The sequence below is a fragment of the Manis pentadactyla genome, chromosome 18, assembly GCF_030020395.1.
Source record: "Manis pentadactyla isolate mManPen7 chromosome 18, mManPen7.hap1, whole genome shotgun sequence".
In the NCBI taxonomy this organism is placed as follows: domain Eukaryota; kingdom Metazoa; phylum Chordata; class Mammalia; order Pholidota; family Manidae; genus Manis; species Manis pentadactyla.
Window position 1 is genome coordinate 24,977,573 of NC_080036.1, and position 19,925 is coordinate 24,997,497.

General features: G+C 41.1%; 1 protein-coding gene across 19 annotated transcripts in view; it reads left to right on the forward strand.

The window, feature by feature from the left end:
• The window catches only part of AGBL1 (AGBL carboxypeptidase 1), an 834,111-nt gene that overhangs the window by 323,772 nt on the left and 490,414 nt on the right, over positions 1–19,925 (forward strand). For all 19 annotated transcript variants that reach the window (XR_008994688.1, XR_008994687.1, XM_057494793.1 and 16 more), the window contains exon 19: positions 11,372–11,501. Coding sequence is in view for 17 of the 19 variants with exons in the window: in XM_057494793.1 (XP_057350776.1) it covers positions 11,372–11,501 (130 nt within the window). In the remaining 2 variants the exon portion in view is untranslated. The remainder of the gene's footprint in view (positions 1–11,371; positions 11,502–19,925) is intronic.

The following is a 19,925-nucleotide window of genomic DNA, read 5'->3' on the forward strand; positions in this document are numbered from 1 at the left end:
ATTTTGCTATTCTGTAACCTCATTTCCTACCCCTTCCCTTGTGCTGTCAGACAAATTACATCTTTATGCAGTGTATGCACATCAACACAGCTTATAATTATTTATGTAGATTTTTTCAAATCATATATGAGAAAAAAGTTACAAAAAAATGTGTTTATGCTGTCCTTGATATTTACCTGTGGAGTTACCTCTGTCAGTGCTTTTATTCTTTCATGTGTGTTCTCATTATTGTCTAATCTCCTTTCATTTCAGCCTAAACATCTTCCTTTAGAATTTCTCATAGGACAGATCATGTAGCAATTCAGTCTCTCCGTTTTTGTTTATCTGGAACTGTCTTACTTGCTCCTTTATTTAAAGGATTGTTTTGCTAGATACAGGATTCTTAGCTAGCAGTTTGAGTATATCATCTTATGGCCTTCTGGCCCCCATGGACTCTGATGAGAAATAAGTTTTCAATCTCATTGTGTATCTCTTGTATAGGATTAGTCACTTTTTCTATTGCTGCTTTCCAAATTTTCTTGATTTTTGACATTTTGATTATGATGTGTCTAGGTATGGACTCTGAGGTACCTGTTCTAGAGTTTGATGAGTTTTTTGGATGTGTAGATTAGTATTTCTCATCAAATTTAAGAAGTTTCTGATCATTGTTTCTTCAACTATTCCTTCTGCTTCTTTGTCTCTCTGTCTTTCTGCTCTTTCTAGGACTCCTATTATGTGTATGGCATTATCTTGATGATCTCAGAGACTTTTTAAAAATTCTGTGTTTTCTTTCTGTTCCTAAGACTGGATGATCTCAATTGAACTGTCTCATGTTCATTGCATATTTCTTCTGTCTGCTCAGGTCTTCTGTCGAGCACCTCTAGTGATTTTTTTCATTTCAGTTATTGAATTCAATCCTAGAAAATTCAATTTGGTTCTTTCTATGTACTTTTTCTCTCCTTATTGGTATGATAGTGATATTTATATGATAATATCTGTTGAAACATGGTTGTCATATTTTCCATTGGTTCTTTAGAACTGGTTTTCTTTGATTCTTTGAACATATTTATAATAGCTGATTTAAATCTTTGTCAGTATGTCTCATATCTGAGCTTCCATTGGACAGTTTCTATGAATGGCTTTATTTCCTATGCATGGGCCATATTTTCCTATTTTTGTTCTTGTTGTTTCATTTTTGTTTTGTGTTGTGCATGTCTCAAGTTTTTTGGGTGAACAGTAGAAATTTTAAATAGCATAATTTTGGAAATTCTGGAAATTAAGTCCTTCCCTTATGCCAGTGTTTGTTGTTTGTTTAGCAACTTTTTAAACTAATTCTGTAAAGTAGTATTGTCATGTGTGGCCACTGAAATCTCTGCTTGGCTGGCTTCATGATTATTTAATTAGGTAGAGATTTTCTTAGTTGCCTGTGACTAATAAATCCTATAGCTTTTGCTGGGGGGCATGGACAGGTTGGGGGCCTGCCTTCAACACTCACTCAGGTAGCTTATAACTCAGCCTTGCTCCTTATTTCCTGCTTCTAAATAGGTTAGTCAGAGGTGAGTACCCGGAGCCTTCACAGATTTTTCCTGAGCGTGCACACAGGCATGTGACCAGACCTGGCACACATACAATCCTATGCATTTCTACTCCCAGGAATAGGTTACAACTTTTCAAATCCCCCTGTGGACATTTCCTTCCCCAGCTTTTAGTTTTACATTTTGTGATTAATCCATTGTTTGTCCAACTGCTGCCCACTGTCTCCAAAAGCCGTGATATTCAGCAATTGCCTCTGCTTGTTTTTAACAAATGCCCCTGGGTAGAAGGCTGTTCCCACTTGAAAATCTTTGAGTTAGGTAAAATAAAGACCAGTACTTCTGATTCCTTACGCCTGTGATCAGGAAACAGAGCTAACACGCATCTAATGGCTTTGCAGCAAAACAACCTTATTGAAGAGTCTTGACATACTTGCAAGACACCACTAATTAGATTTTACTTGCCATCTGTTACACCATCCTTGTCAAGGACCAGTAAAATGTAAATTTAGAACAGATGACAGAGTAAAAGGAGAAAGCAACACCTTCCTGATAATTGTGATCACCCAATCTGGATCCTGTGGATGTGGAGCAACAGTATCTAAAGGACTGCTTCCTGTCTTAGGCTAAAAAGGATGGGTGTTGAATGGGTAAATGTGAACTGTTGATTTCCTAAAGTTTTCTGTTTTTTTGAGATTTTTTTCATCTTGGAGGAAGAGTGAGGAAGAAGGTAAACAAGTATTTACATAGATTTTTTTTCCTATGAAATATAATTTTGACAAGTATTCTCTTTGATAAGGAGATATAAAAGTTGTAATAGCTATGTTGAGACTGTAGTGTATATTTTAGTTTAAAAGATACAGGAGATCAAAGATAACTTTTTTCTGGTCCATGAGCCCCAGGTAGAAGGATGTTTTGATTTCAGATATTACTCAAATGACTCCCTGAATAAAAGAGTGAAAACAAGCTATTAATGATAAGCCTGTCTGATTTTATTTTGGGTCTTAGTGGAAATAAGCTAAAGTAAAGTAACTTCCAATTTTTTTGTGCAATATCTTTGAGGGAGCTAGACCATTGAAAAGGATTGAACTTCTTCATCAGTAAAAATGATAGGGAACTGACCATTTCAGGGAAGGAACCATTAATACTACATCTATACTCAGCCATATCTATACTTTTTCTGAAAGTAAAAATATCCTAAGACCATGAAAACATACTTCCCAGAAACTAGAGATTGGAGAATCCATTCATTCATTCATTCATCCATCCATCCACTCATTATCTATTGATAAAGTGCCTCTGTGTGTCAGTGAATTGTTCTTGGTGCTGAGGATGCAGTAGTTGAGCACGGCAGGTAGAGTCTGTGTTATCACTGGGCCTCTATCTAGCAGGGCAGATAGAAAGTAAAAGTGGATATATACTAGACAGACAGAGAGTGCTAAGTGCAGTGAAGAAAATACTATAAATGAGGGAACAGAGGATAGCAACATTGGGTAGGATTGGAGAAGTTTCTCTTTTAAAAGATAATGTTTAAATACAAACTGGGATGGAAAGCCGTGGATATCTGCAAAGAGTCTTTCAGGTAGAGGGAACGGTAAATGCAAATACTCTGAGGGTGGCGTGTGCCTGAAACACACAGGAACTAGTGATCCTGGATCGAGTGAAGCCAGCCAGGGGAGGGGAGAAAATAGAGTAGGACCTTCTAGATTGGACATCATTCTGAGTAATAGTGGGAGTCGCTAGAGGATTTTGAGTAGAGAAATGATGAGTCTCGGGATGTTGTGTGCAGAGAAGACTATGAGGAAGGTGGCGAGTGGTGGTCTGAACTAGAAACACATGAACTTTCCATCACCATATTTTCCTAAGAAAGTTTGGAGGTTGGAGAAACTGCGATGGATTTGCAGTGGTCCAATAATATCTCATGAGAGAGGCAGGGCTTAAGAAGATTGTGGAAAGATGGGTAGACTAAGAAAGAGAGAGGAGAAAAGGACTGGACTTCAGACATGGTTTCATCAGCAGTTGAGAGGATTTGATAGTTGGAAGAGCACCAGCTGTTCTGGAAACAACCAGGAAACCTGGCTTGCTTGTAGCTGGGTTTGTGGTGGGTGGTAATAAGATGCGAACTTGGGCTGGTAAACTGAGACATGCCTGTAGATCTTGAATGCCAGCCAAAGTAGGTTACACATCCGCCTTGAGGTGATGGAAAGCCACTGAAAGAATCTGAATATCATTTTGGAACTATTTTAACTTAGGAGAGAAACATTATTAGAGATAAGAGATGAGAAAACCAGGTATAAGGTGGTTGCTGTAATTCAAATATAAGGTTACAAATGTTGGGCAGTTTTTTTTCCTTATGAGTCTGTTGGAAAGAATAAAACTATATAGCCCACCCCGCCCCCAGGCTCCTCTCTCCTGTATTTGTGTATCTTTCTCTCTGTCTCTCTTTCTCTTTTCCTTTGGAAATCTTTATCTAGAACAAGGATTTCTAAACAAGAAAATCACCTTGAATAGAGATCATGTGTCCATTTTTTTTTTTCACATGTCAAATCTGGGCCAGGCAAAACTGAGGAACTTACCCAAGATCTCATGTTAGCAAATGTAAAAGCCAACACTAAACTCGATTTGTTTTCTGACTTTCTCTTCACACATGTGCTGTCATTCCTGTCTTTCCACTTTCTCCTGCCAGGACTTCAAGGAAAAGGAACTTCAGATTTCCCAGATGCTTCTATCCTTTCTTTACCTGAGAATGATATCAGTGGTCAGTATTGCTTTGGGGATGAGGTGAATGTTTCCTAGCTACTGAAACCCCCAATCACCAAATATTATTTTTCTACATCTGTGTTCCTTGTCCCAAGAGATTCATCTGGAGTTTATTATTCATCAGAGTTAAACATACTGCCAACCTCTGGAGACAGCGGAGAATCACCTTTCTAGTTACCCGGACTACCAAGCAGGGAAGGCAAAAGTTATGACTCTCTAGGGACACCTTTTGGCTTAATGACCTCATCAGGGAGATGTAAATGTCTGGTCTGCTTTCTGGTCCATAAGGAAAAATTGCCTTAATATTTAGGAAGCCTCTGAGGCATAGAAAAGAGGAAGCAAGTGAAGAGCTATGAATTCTTTCCTTGCAGAAGAGAAACATGGGGTGCTGTTTGGTCTTATGTCCACTGAAGAACCCTAATTCCTGAGCTGCTTTGGCATAGCTCAGCTGTAAACTTCCTTGCCAAGTCTTGCACTTGGGATAAGAGAATGTAGCTCACACTGCAACTTTATAAAAGAAGTAATTTTTATTTTTCTCAGTGATAATGCTTTTGAACTTTGCCTGGAATTTTATTCCTAAGGGTGTCTCTCTAATGAAGAGAGTACAGTAACTTTTAATCCAAAGCAGATTGCCAAAATGGAGATTATATGAAAAAAATTGATCTCCCATCATTAAACCTGTTGAACTGACAGTAAAAACAACAACAACAACAAAAAACCAGTCACAGTTAATTAATTTAGATATTGGCTGCCCAGGGAAGAAATATTCTGACATTAGTAGAACGGGGAGTTGGGTTTCATTTATGCCCTAGATAATGATGAATTAGTTGCCTAGAATGTGCTGGTCATAGATGGGTTGGTTCTGAGAAATTAATGGAACAAAGGTGGATACGGTATCTGCCTTGAGCTGCCATTCAATGAGAATCTCCAGAATGTAAATTCCTAGTAGGGCCTGTTCACTGCTTTATTCCTCAGGATATATAGCTGACACACAGTAGGTGTTGGAACCATAAATAGATTTGGTGAATTAATAAATAACATAAATACTTTTGTCTTTTGCACCAAATTTTATACCTTGCACCAACTTGTTAAGTATGAAGTGTCCATCAATCCTTATTTTCCTGATTGTCAGGAGAAAGTGTTGTATTATTTTAAAGGATTTTTTTTCTTTTTTAACATTATGGAGATAGTCATTAGTTTCTGACTTAAAGAAATCTTAACAATTTTCCATTCTGACCACTTTGTGCAAAGATTATTAATGGATTTAAAATTTCAACAATGAAATAAACAGTTCTTACATCTGGTAAATGTTTTGTGGTCCAAAATGTCGGCCAGTTGCAATAGGCGACTTCAAGGGCATATCGGCTGCCTGGTATCAGATCTGCTGACACAGGCTGAGATTCCCTGGTTTGGCAGATTCCTTGCAGAGCATTGTGACCTCAAGACGTAGCTTTGGAGACTTCGACCTTAGAGTGTCAACTATGTCAGTGGGAGTGACACCTTTTTTGAATGAGTCAGCTAGGTATGGGTGCAAGTGCTATATAGAAATGTGAATTAACTGGTTATATATTCTTGACTTATAGAAGTGGTAGTGTAAAGGTCACTCTATTTTTGCCAAGCTGGCCCACCACCTAATCAGGTCTGGCCCGATATCGGCTGAACTTGTCTTTTATTATATCTTTCAAATTCTTCCATCAGATTGATTATGAAATCAGACTTGTCAAAACAACTTAGAGAAAAACACATTTTCATCTTAATTCTATATTGGTTCTCAAATTAAAATGTGCAGGAGACCAACACAATAATGGGAAAATGGGGAAGGCAGGTTGGGGGGCAGGTTCTCCCCAAACTTTTGTTCCTGGCTGAGATGCTAGAGATTCTAAACAGCCTGTGTCTAGGTTCCTGAGAGCGTGGTCTCGGTGAAGTCCTCTGTCGAGCACAGGTGTCCTTTCTGAGTGTTTATTTTCTTTCACTAAACAGTGTTTCTCCCACTAAATGTGCACCCACATTCCCTGGGCATCTTGTTAACATGCAGATTCTAGGGGACACCTAAGATCCTGCATCTCTAACAGGCTCCCCCCACTGAGGCCGATGCTGCAGGTTGCTGACCATACTTTGAGAAACAAGAGCATAAAGAACAAGTAGTTTAGATTCCAACAGACCTAAGGTCAAGTGTCGACTCAGAGTCATGTACTGAACAAAGCTGACATTTGAGCTCAGGTCGGTTCCAGTGGTCCATGTTTTAAAGACTTCACTTTTCCTTACCTGGAATCTGGGGTGATTGGTCTTTTGTGACACACTGCTGGGTTCTTGGAGATGTTGGGGGACACCTGGGTTTGGTCTCTTCCATTTCCTTTCTCTCTAGATTATTGACTGTCTGAGCATTTTGTGTGACAAAAACAGTCTGAATGTTATAATATATCCCTGGCAGCCCCGATTGTTTTTAGCTTTACAACAACGATGGCTTAAGATGAAGCTGATTTTTACTTTTCCTTCTTTTCTCCATCCACGTAAGGCTTATTTGGAAAACTCCAGGGGCAGGGTCTGGCTGATACGCCCCATGCTGTTCTGTCATGTTCTGGAAGCTTCCATGCCTTGCCTCACCTTTATGAATGTTCCACTCCTGCATCCGAGCTGCATCTTGTTCTGAGGATGTGCAGTGAATGGCGAAGCTGCTTGCTGAACCTCAGCGTCACTGTCTAAAGAGAGTTCAGCTTGCTGTGCAAAGAGCACTATGATTATCAAGCCCAATGGGCCCCATCTCCCCATTTATCAGTCACAGATGGATGGGAGGCATTTTTGAATCATTTCCTTGTCTGACTGAACCTTTGCAGATTCTGTGTTAGGTCGTGACTCACTTGTCCTCCTTCTCTGAGTTGTGGTCCTTGGTTATATCTCTTGTTTCCCAGTCTCTGGCTAAGGCAACCCTGTTCTGAGCAGATACATAACATCCACAGCTAACATTACAAGAATGCTTCCCAGTGGCACCATTTCTCTTTAGGCTATCGGGCCTTTAAGGATATTTTCCCCTCGGATACCCTGTCCTGAGGAAGGGACACCATGTGATTGGTGGCTTCTGTTCAGTGACTGCTGATTCGCTGTTTGATCATTTCAGCTGCAATGCTTTTGTTCGGTTATAAAATGACCATATTTTCAGGAGATCAGAGACTTTTTTTAAGGGAAGAAATACATTGTACCAAAAACTGTATGTGTAGGTCTTCCTAGACAGGCTGTAAGCACCTAGAGGGAGCACACAGGTGTGTGTACAACAATCAGAGGTAAAAACAGGGAGTGTAGGTGCCTGGGGATGGGGCAGGGGGCATGCCCTTCCTAAAACATTCAAAACCAGCATAAAACAGGCCCAATTCTGGTCCCAGACCCTGACTTTGAAACAGCCTTTAGACTTTGGGATCTAGCATTAAGGGGACCTGTCTCAGTTTGTCAAGGACTGAGGGGTTCTTGGGATGCAGAGATTTCGAGGCTAAAACCGCAATATCCCTGGACAATCCAGATGGTTGGTCACCCTAAATCTAGCACACTTACTCCCTAGAAGCTTTATCTTAAACCCTACTGTAATTAAACTAACCCACCCCTTTTATTCTTGGTGAAGACTAGTTGCATCAAGTGACTTCACCTGGGAAAACCAAAAGGAAGTATTTTTTTTTTTCCTCTGTAAATTTGCAATTTTCAGTGGGGAAAAAAATAGCAATGTTCACCATTTCATTCTTCTTGTATGCAAAGCAGGACTTCAAACTCTATTTGAGGGATGACCCCTTTTCAGAAATTAGAGGCACTGAATATACTGCCAGCCAGTCATAGCTGTCCATCTGCTAATTCACTCCACACAGAGGGAGCAGCTGTCATTGTAGAAACGCTACAGTCGATAATAAAGTAGGCTATATTTCATCTTCACATGCTTAAAACAAATCTCAGAAAAGAACGGCAGCAGTTTCTCTGGCTGTGTGGATCTCCGATATTATTAACACAAAATGCCAAATGGATTTTTGGAGATTGGAAGCAAAATGGATTTGCTTTAAAAGGAAAAGCGCTCGAGTGAGGTGTAATATATGTTGTAATCATGTGCAATTGTGTAGATGTGGGGACTTCTGGAAGAATGGGCACACGCAGAGATACAAAGTCATACCCACGCGCAGAGCCCTGAACACAAGTACAAACGTGGGCTCCCCAAGTCCACCCACCTGTGTACACCAAACGGGTTCGCTGTTGAGTCGTCTCCGGCAGAACAAGCAAAATTCGCCCCCACCTAACAGCCTCCCTAAGTCTTACAGCCCGTAGTCTGATCAGCAGTTTGTACTGTTTCCTTGCATGTTGTTCATAGATGAATTATTTTCTTGTCAATTCCATTCCTTCCATCCTTAAGTGTGCCCAAGCGCAGCCTCTCACTTTGGGTTCCCAGCCAAGATTCTTCGTCCTTTCAATCAACCTGCCTCTAGCTCCCCGATTATTCCTCATAAGGAAGAAAGACTAGGATGAGCTAAGGAACTAATGATCCCTGTCTCACAATTGGTGCTGTGCACCCCTGAGCATTAAAAATGTGGAGCAAGATGTAGAAACAGGTGTCGGTGGGGATGTGCAGGTGGATGGAGGTGAGGGTGTGACATGCACATAGACACGGGTGCAGACAGAGTAATACAGATATTTCTCCATGGAGATACCTAAAATAGATATCATTTCATTTGATCCTCAAATAGTCCTGGGAGGTAGGTCAGGCTTTTCTATATTTTTTTGCATATGAGAATACTGGCTCTCAAAGAGATGCTGGATTCCCCATCTGGTGGCTGAGCTGAGAATTGAGGGTATGACTTCTTAACCGAAATTCAGGTTTATTCAGACTGCGGCACAAAACTTCATTTTTTCACCCCATTTTTTGGGAATTGTAACCTAGAATGGTGTATCTGCTCTGTGGTAACCTATGAGCTTTTCCTATGTAGGCATTGCCCCTGAACTTGGTCTCCACGGAGCCTATGGAAAGGAAAGTTCGAGAGCCCTGAGAGAATTTCTGGCTGTTACACACATATAATGCTCACCTTTTCATTCACACAAACAGAACTGCTTTTCAGGGACCTTGATTTCCTCCCTTGCATCGTACAGGAAAATACAAATCGCCAGTGTTCCTCACAATCCAGGTCAAGGGGAGTCACAGAGCAGTTGAAGAGAGTCCCAGGGCTCTGGGATGTTGTGCCTTCAAGCACCTTGATTTGGGAAAAGAAATTCATTAAAACCCAGCAAATGTGCCCAGGAGCAAATCTGGGATGCCCACTTCAATCCATTGCTGTCAGCGTTCAAGATTTTCTGTATATTTTACCTTCATCCTTGGTCACCAGGCAGAATAGATAAACTCTATTTCTAGAAATCATTGCTGCTAAAAAGAGGAAGGGAGAAAAAAAAACTAGCAAGGAAAGAACCAAAAATCCCAGAAAGGATGATGATAAAACACCTACCATTTCTCAAGTCAAAATATTGTAATGGTGAAATGGGGATAAATGACTAATCTACAGATTTTCAGTTTTCAGTGAGCTGTAAGAGGGGGTTAACAAGAAGCAGGAAACTAATATTTAAAGATAATTTCAGAAACATGAAGATGAGAACTGGTGAAAGGAGGAGGCTGTACCTTTTTCTTCTACCTCCAAGATTTATTGAAAATAGTGGCTTTTTAAAAAATGAAAAATGTAACTGATTCTACATCTAAATGCTGGTGCATTTATTCATTCCAAATTATTTACTGAATACCAACTCTGACACAGTCACTGCATTGGATTTTTGACAGTAACAAAGAGGCGGTTCCTGCTCCCAGGGAGCTTACCATCTAACGGGGAAGGGAAGAGATATAAAGGGATGAATGAATGAGTGAATGAATGAATCAATCAAATCCACTCAAAATGGTTTTATAAGAACTCTGGTTAAGGGGGATTCTGTATGCTTTTGCAACAAATAGCAGAATGGAATGGCCTGGGAATCCGGGAACATTTCCTTGTAGGGCTGAGCCCCTGAAAGTTGCAAGGAAAGGATGGAGTTGTGGGGCATCCTGGCAAAGAGACCGTAAGTGCAGTTGCTTGGAGGGAACTGCGGTTAATTGGATGGAGCTGGAGTGGAGAGGGCAGGGGTGGTGGGAGGGGTGGGGTAGGGTACCAGCTTGGGTGTGTGGGGGGCACCAGTTAATGGAGATGCTCCCTCAAATCTGTGGCACTTCGCCTGTTAGGTCTATCGAGTAAATAATGTCTTAGCAGGATTCTGCTGAGCAGGGGCTGGACTTGGTAATCTCGGGCGCTCTGTTAGGATGACCTTACTGGATAGCTTTACGTCTCAGTTTGCTTCCCTCTGAATTGTAGCCATGGCCAACCAGCTGTGTCACTTTTGTTAAAGTAACTTGATACTTTCAAATGTGAACATCTCTATTTCCCAAATGAGGGGATGTAGAATTTTGAGCTCATTTCTAATGCTAATATTCCATGATGATGTCCTTGCAAAATACACTCGGCCTCTCTGGGTCAGCGTCAAGCTTTCCGTGTCAGCTGTGGGTAGGGAGGAGACCATGCCATGGGACAGAGAGCCTTGTGCCTTCTCAGAGGCAGACAGCCTGGCATGAAAAGCCGAGCTCTTAGTTATGTGATCTGGGGCCACTTATTTAATCATTCCTTAGCTTCAGTCTCTTCTTTGGGGTACAATAAGAGTTATGGGGCCAGCTGGGACTATCACATACAACACACCCAGCATGACAGATTGAGCTCAACTCAATTATTTGTAGAATTGAGGATGCCAGAGCCTAGAGAAATTTACTGAATTTGCTCTCTGTGGATGCATATACTGGGGAACCACATTTCCCAAACTTTGTCTTAAAACTCTGATAAGCCAATATCAAGTCAAATATGCTTTCCAGTTCTTCTGAGGGCTGAGAATAATCAGAGTCTGGAAGCTTTAAGGACAGACAGATCTGCAGATTTCTGGACATCTGCCATTGGTGCCAATTGGGCAGAAGTCAGAGAAGTTGGAGTCATTAGTTTATTTGTCTTTCAGGCTTTGTTTTCTCGAGTTATTTTCTTCTAAATGTATATTTATGTGCTTGCTGTTTGTTCTTGCAGTCACAGATGCTCCCTGAGAGGGGAAGATTTGAACAGACAGTGGCTCTCTCCCAGTGCCCATCTCCAGCCGACAATCTATCACGCCAAAGGACTTCTCTCCTACCTGAGGAGCGTGGGCCGGAGTCCCACGGTGAGTTACTTCCTTCCGCCTCCAGGCCCTTGGCTGGTTCCTTCCACCTTCTAGGAGGTGGAGGACTTTCTGTCAAGGTGAGAAAACCAGACACAAGCCAAAGACCAGTGCGTGACAAGGTGACAAGCTCTAATGGAGGGTGTATCCGTTTCCCTGGGATGCCGTAACCAGTATCCAAACTGGGTGACTTTAAACAACAGAAACATAGCCTCTCACATTTCTGGAGGCCAGGAGTCTGAAATCAAGGTGTCAGCAGGTCATGATCTCTGTGAAAGCTCCAGGAAACAGCCTTTGTTAACCTCTTCCGAGCTTTCGGCCACTGCTGGGAATCCTTAGCGTCCCTTGGCTTGCGGCAGGGTAACTAACTTCTGCGTGTCTTCACACAGCTGCCTTTCTTCTGTGTGTGTCCGTGTACAAATTTCCCTCTTCTTACAGTCATTGGATTAGGGTCACTCTAATTAGGACCCACCATAATGAGTATGGCCTCATCTTAACTTCATTACATTTGCAAAGACCCTCTTTGTAAGTAAGGTCCCATTCACAGGTAGTAGGAATTAGGCTTCAACATATTTTGTGGGGGAGACAGTTTAACAGGGGCAAACCATTGGTTTGATACTCACCAGTGAAAACTGGGCAAGAAATTGCATTTTATCCCATTTTCTGGGTCTCTACTTTTCTGGTTATTCAGTTATTGATCAAGAACAAAAATGTATATACCTATTAAGTAGTGTTTGGAAAAACTCCTCCAGGTGTCCGTATTCATGTCCAACGAGTAGTTACTGAATTCCAAGGATGCTTCTGACGCTGTCCTAGGCACTTTCATATAAAAGCTTGTGGCGACTGTGCAACTGATAAGAAACAGGCTATAGCTGACCCCCAGCTTATGGTCATTTGACCTTTGGTTTTTCAACTTTTCAATGGTGCAAAAGCAATACGTATTCAGTAGAAACCATACTTCAAATTACGCAGTTTGCTCTTTTCCTGGTTTAGTGACGGGTGGTATGATCCTCTCCATGATGCTGGGCAGGGGCAGTGAGCCCGGCTCCCAGGCAGCCATGCAGTCATGAAGGTAAACAGCCAATGCACTTAACCATTCTGTACCCATCCAACCATTCTGTTTTTCATTTTCAGTAAAATATTTACTAAATTACATGAGATATTCAATGAACATTTTATAATAGACTTTGTGTTAGATAATTTTTCCCAACTGTAGGCTAATGTAAGTGTCCTGAGCATGTTGAAGGTAGGCTAGGCTAAGCCCTGATGTTTACTAGTAAGGTGTAATAAATGCATTTTCAACTTACGATATTTTAAACTGACCATGGGTTTATCAGGCTGTAAATTGTAAATTGAGGTTGTATTTGAAACCAGAGCCTTAAGCTCAAGATAAGAGAGAAGATGATGGTACCCAAGGCACTGTATGAAAATAATCATTTATTGATTACAAACTGTGAACATACTGTCTGCAAATGTATAGAAGGGATTTGTCCAAATTTAGAGGGTTTACCTAACCTAACTAAGCAGCTTAAAATAGCATAGAAAATCTCACAGTTGGGGCAAATAATCACTTCTACTATTAAGCACTTTTTGAACATATGTGATCAAAACAGTGACAAAGTCAATGATTATCTATTAAAACAATGGGTAAATATCTAATATGACACCTTGTTTACATCTCAAAAAGGTTTAAGAAGCCGCATGATTTCCCTGAGGCCACCAGAAAGCGTAGGGCAGAGTTAGAATTCAGTTCTGATCCGCTGCTCCAACCTGAAACCCCCCATCTCTCTTTATCACTTCCTCTTTGACAGAGGGTGTTTGGGGTCCCTGACTATCCTCAGCTTCAGTAACTCCCTAGGAGGAATCACAGAACTCAGAATAGTTGTTATGCTTACAATTGTAGTTTATTACAGTGAAAAGATGCAGATTAAAATCAGCAAAGGTAAAATGTTCATAAGGAAGAGTCCGGAGAGAGATGTAAGTTTTCAACGTCTGCTCCCAGTGGAGTTGCATGGATAGTGCTTAATTCTCCAGTAGTGACGTAGAGTATGGCCAGCCAGGGAAGCTTGACTGAGCCTTGGTGTCTAGGGTTTTTATTGGGGGTCAGTTTGTGGCCTCAGTGACCTGCATGGCTGATCTTGGTTGCTCACTCTCCGTACCCTTTAGAGGTCCAGCTGTCACTTAGTGGCCCAAGAACCAGCACCCTAAATTACATTGTCACCATCAACCATCTGGCATGGCCCAAGGCCCCAGGTGAAGAAGGACATTCTTACCCAACTGAATATTCCAAGAGTGTCAAGATGATCTCCCAGGAGCCTGTCAAGAGCCAGACCTTACTTGGAATGTGCAGGGTTTGAGCACTTCAGGTTTGCTCACTCAATGCTTTAAAGCAGAGGGAACAAAGTACATCTTCCATCCTTAAGAATCCTTCTTCTATACTGGTCAAAATGTGAAATATTTTCATGCTGAGTCCCATTCTCCTATCCAAGGAGATGCTGTAATCTATGCTGTCTACCCTTGAGAACCAAGTTCATGGCTGGCATAGCAGAACACCAATGTCATGATCAAGGCCTAGAAGTATTCTCTGACAAGAAAGCATTAGCCTCTGGGAGGAGAGAGACTTTGAAGGAAAGAGGTTCCTACCTGATAAACATTTAAACATAAACATATCCAGCCCTGAACAAACAGGATTCCTCTTTGCTCTGACAACTTCCAACTAAGAGCAGAACATCTTTTTTAAAGTGTGACAGTTGAGAGGCTTGTTTAAAAATATAAGTAAACATTAATTAACTGTAAACATGACAGCCACAGGCTTGTTTCCTGCTAGGACCATCTGAGAGGTGGGTGAGAAACAGCTGGCTACTAAATGCTATTCACAGTGTTACAACGCTGCCTAATGGGCTCAACATCACCTTTTAGTTACCTATGAGGCTATATTTAAGCAGTCTCTTGCTCTTAGCAGAATTGCTGCCAGTCATTCAATATGCAGGCCTGTCCTGTACTGGTAAGATTTCTATTGTATCCAGATTGATTCTTGGGCTACCTGGTTGCAGATTAACTGTGACTCTGCCCAATCCGGACGTCTTATGAAAATATATCCTGAAGCTTCAGGAAGCTACTTTCTCGTGACTAGGATGTTCCATGGATTCTAGATGATACCCAGGCATTATTCTATTGGTGGCTGGAATAATATGTATTCCCAGAACCAATGAGAATGTGAGGCAGTGAGAGAAAGCCCTAAACATACTGCTGGGGGTTGCCAAATACCAGAAAAGGTACTTCTTTTTTATAAGCAATATGGCAATATTCACATGTTGTTATATCCCTCCATCTCTCCATCCATCCATCCTTCCATCCACCCATCCACACATACATCCATGCATCTACCCACCCACCCACCCATCTATCCAACCATCCATCCATCCATCCAACCAACCAACCATCCATCCACCAATCCAAGCATCCACACATCCCCCCATCTACCCATCCACCCACTCATTCATCTATCTCAGCAATCATTTATTTGTATACTAATTTACACTATGTGTGTGTACTTACTATGCTAGGTGCCAGCCAAGGGGGGGTACAAAACCATTAAAAAAAATAGATCATCTTTTTCTTTGAGAGGTCCATTGATTACTTTGCTAGAATGTGGAATCAGGTCTAGAAAGAAACCAGTGTGCCACAAAATGGTAAAAATTATAACAAAGGCTCATGTGAGTTATTGTAAGAACACAAATGAGGGGGTTGAGTCATTTTCCCTCAGGGTTATGGGAAAGCTAGAGACAAGAGATGCCATTTGACCTGGACATGAAGGATGGGTAAGAGTTTTACTTGGTTTTTAATTACAGTAAGATGGAGAAATATTCTTTCCTCAGAGGTTCTACACACTTGAAGATGATTTCTTAGAACTTCTGCCTTGTGAAATGTGGAGTTCTGGCAAGTTTTCTATGCTTGGAGTCACTGCATAGGGCAAAGGAAAGGGAGCACTTCATGAACTGGTGGCATAGACTCATGTAATCCCACACTGACCTGATGGTCCCTCTCCTGTTTTCTTGAACCCTGATTTTCTGTCTCTCTGGTTTTTTAGAAGGTCAGGACATCTGTCCCAGATACTGGATCCAAAATCCCAGAAACACAGTGAATATTGGTATATTCATACACTGAGTATTCAGCAATTAAAAAAAAACACAACAATGAATTTGTGATATACTCAATGACATGGATAAATTTCAGAAACATGTTGAGTGACATAGCATGGATGAATTTCAGAAACGTGTTGAGTGACTAGACACTAAAGAGTACCTACTCAGCATTTCTATTTATGTGAAGTTCAAGATCAGTCAAAGTAATCTATGAAGACAGAAATCAGAATAGTGATGGATAAATAATAGGAGCCAAGGGGGATTGGTTGTGTATCTTTATTAAAGTGCCAGTTACACCAAAACTCATCGACTCAGACTCATTCAAGATCTGTGCATGCTACTATAGGTACACATTTACCTAAATGAAGAAATATAAAGATAAGTAAACCAGAGTCACAGAGGTTTGCAATGTTCGAGCCATTCAAAGGAGACAAAGGTAGGCTGCCCAAAGTAAGACTTGACCAGCATGGAGGCATGTAATTCAAGACAAGGAAGATGCTTGGACAGAAGCATCTTTCCATTCTGTTCTTTGCCAGAACAGAACAGAAAGGCTGTAGAAGATCTATGATTAATTAGGAAGATCAAAAGACACAGCCAGATTAAAGGCATGCACACAGAGAAGCCCAGAGAAGCAGAGGTTCCATAATCAGAGAGTAGGTAGCATTGACTATGCTCTTCTTTGTGGAACTCCCAGAAGGGCCAGAAGGCATATGACCCAGCTTGGGGCTGTGCAAGAAAGCTCTCGGGCCCAGCAGCTCCCAGGAAGCCAGGCCAACAGCCACTTTTGAGCTCGCTTGTTGCAGCTGGCCTAGGCCCTGTGCTACTTCAAGGTATCTGGGTTTCAGAATTAGGAGAGGTTGATTGATTCCCCTCCTCTTGACTCTCACTATGTGAGTGCTTGTTGGTAAAGGGATTTCGGTGCTCTTAGAAGAGCTCATTGATTTCCATTTACAACTCACACAAACCAGGCTGCCTTCTGCCAGGGGGCAGGGAGGGCATATTTTGGTTTTATCTTCCTCTGGGGCCCAATGGAACAGAATTTTTAGCAACTTAAACGATTTTCCTGATCTTATTCTGTCCCTCTGGCATATGTTTTTAGTTAATCAGCTTCTTTTAAAAGAGGCACAAAAGGAGAGGGCAAAAAGGAATGGTCTGTTCCTTCCTAAAACCTTGTCTCCAAGGGCCTCAAGATACCGACTATCTTGGAGGTACTGCGGGTTGCATTTCAGATCACCGCAATAAAGCGCATGCCACAATAAAATGAGTCAAATGAATTTTTTGGTTTCCCAGTGCATATAAAAGTTATATTTGCACTATCGTTTCTGATTGCACTGTAGTTTCTTAAGTGTGTAATAGCATTATGTCTAAAAAAATCAATGTACATTCTTTAAATAAAAAAATAACTTATTGCTAAAAAATGCCCACCATCATCTGAGCTTTCAGTGAGTCATAGTCTTTTTGCGGAAGGAGGGTCTTAGCTCCACGCTGATGGTTATGTTGGGGTGATTGTGAGGTGGTTGCCGAAAGCTGGGGTGGCTGTGCTGTGGCAATTTCTTTAATAAGACAATAATGAAGTTTGCCACATAGATTGACTCTTTCTTCCATAAATGATTTCTCTGTGGCATGTGATGCTGTTTGATAGCACCTTACTCACAGTAGAACTTTGAAAACTGAGATCAGTTCTCTCAAACTACCTCTGCTTTATCAGGTAAGTTTATATAATATTCTAAACCCTTTATTGTCATCTCAACAACCCTCAGTGTCCTCAGCAGGAGTAGATTCCATTTGGAGAAACCTCTTTCTTTCCTCATCAATAAGAAGCAACTCCTCCTCCATTCAAGTTTCATCAGGAGACCAGCTATTCAGCCCCACCTTCAGGCTCTACTTCTAATTCTAGTTCTCTCGCTGTTTGCACCACATCTGCAGTGCTCCACTGAAGTCCTGAACCCCTCAAAACCATGCATGAGAACTGGAATCAACTTCTTCCAAATTCCTGTTTGTGTTGATATTTTGACCTGTTCCCATGAATCGCGAGTGTTCTTAATGGCATTTACAATGGAGAATCCTTTCCACGTTTTCAATTAACTTTGCTCAGATACATCAGAGGAATCTCTGCCTATGGAAGCTATAGCTCTACAAATTGTATTTCTTAAATAATAAGACTTGAAAGTCAAAATTACTCTTTGATCCACAGGCCACAGAATGGATATTGTTTTAGCAGAGATGAAAACAATTTCTGTTTACAACTCACACAACGTAGGCTGCCTTCTGCTAGGGCATATATTGGTTTTATCTTTCTCTAGGGTCCAATGGAACAGAATGTTTAGCTACTTTAATGATTTCCTTGATCTTATTCTGTCTTTCTGGCATATGCTTTTAATTAATCAGCTTCTTTTAAAAGCCACCAGCTACACTGGCCCCTAATAAGAGAGTCAGCCTGTACTTGGAAGCTTTGAAGCCAGGCACTGACTTCTCCTCTCTAGCTATGGAAGTCCTAGATGGCATCTTCTTCCAACTTAAGGCTATTCTGTCTGCTTTGAAAGTCTGTTGTTTAGTGCAGCCCCCTTCATTAATGATTTAGCTAGATTTTCTGGATAGCTTTCTATAACTTTTCCGGTAGGACTTGCTTCACCTTGTATTTTTATGTTATAGAAATGGTTTCTTTCCTTAAGCCTCATGAATTAATCTCTCCTAGCTTCAAACTTTTCTTCTGTAGCTTCCTTCCTCATCTCTATGAGCCTTTATAGAATTGAAAAGAGTTAGGGTCTTCTTCTGGGTTAGGCTTTGGCTTAAGGGAATGATGTGACCTGGCTTGATCATCTGTGCAGACCATTAAGCCTTTCTCCATATCAGCAATCAGGTTGTCTCACGTTCTTGTCATTCATGTGTTCACTGGGACAGCATTTCAGAGACTTGTCCATTGCCTTCCCAACTTGGCTAACCATCTGGTTCAAGCAGCCTGGCTTCCAGCCTGGCTTGGCTTCTGACATGCCTTCCTCATTCAGCTGAATCATTTCTAGCTCCTGATTTAAAGTGAGAGATGCGTGACCCTCCTTTTCACTTGAACATTTAGAGGCCATGTAGGGTTATGAATTGGGCTAATTTCAATATCACTGTGTCTCAAGGAATAGAGAAACCTGAGGGGCAGGAGAGAGACAGGGGAAAAGCTGGTCAGTGGAGCAGTCAGAACACACACAAGATTCATTGATTAAGTTTGCTGTCTTATATGGGCATAAGTTCTTGGTGTCCCCCAAACAAGTCCAGTAGTAATATCAAAGGTCACTGATCACAGTTCACCATAGCAAACATAGTGAGAATGAAAAAGTTTGAAATATTGTGAGAATTATCAAAATGGGACACAGAGACATGAATTAAGCACATGTTGTTAAGAAAATGATTTTGATAGACTTACTGAAAGCAGGGTGCCCCAAACCTCCAATTTATAAAAAGCTCAGTACTTGCTAAGTGCATTAAAGTGAAGCTCAACCAAACGAGGCATGCCTGTATTCTATACAGTATTTATTTCATCTCCACTTTACTCCTCAGAAGTGACAAAAGGGCAACTGTTATTTTTGCTCATTTTCATTGATTCATGCTCAGGTATTAAATGTAGAAATCCCCTCTTTTCGAATTCAAGGATATAGTAGAGAAAATAAAACAAATTCCGCTGCCAGGTTTGGAGGAAGGGGATAGAATGTCCATGGAGGTCCTGGGTGAAAAAAAATTTTTAATTCCTTATCCTTTATTTAAAATCTGATGAATTTGCATTCTATCCAAATAAAGATTAAACAATCCTTCTCTAATGTAATCAGAAATGTAACCAAAAAATTTTAGGTAATTTTACAGACACAAATATTCCATATCTAAGTGAATTGCTAAAGTTTCTTGGATAAACTCATGCTGAAAAGCAAAGGGAATTTCCTTCTTTGTCCCTTGCTAGAATCTCTAATGTACCTTCCATGGGTCATAGGACTGGAAATCTGGGCTCTTCCTTATGCTGGTCAGATTTTTCAAAGAAGTCAGGCCAAATTCCTTGCTTTTCATTTTTTATGGAATGAAGTGAGGGTAGGAGGTAGGGTGAAGGAGAAAACAGAAGGGCAGTGCCCAGATCAATTTCCCTTGAGCATCTGTGAAGATGCCTCTGTCCAGAGCTGGTAGAGATGGAGAGCAGGCCAGGAGTGTGTGGAGGTTGACCAGATGGACTCGTTTTGCTGTAAGGCTGTTCTCTGGACAGGAGGGCCACAATGTAAAACGGCTTCATGTGAGGACACAGGGGGTCCTG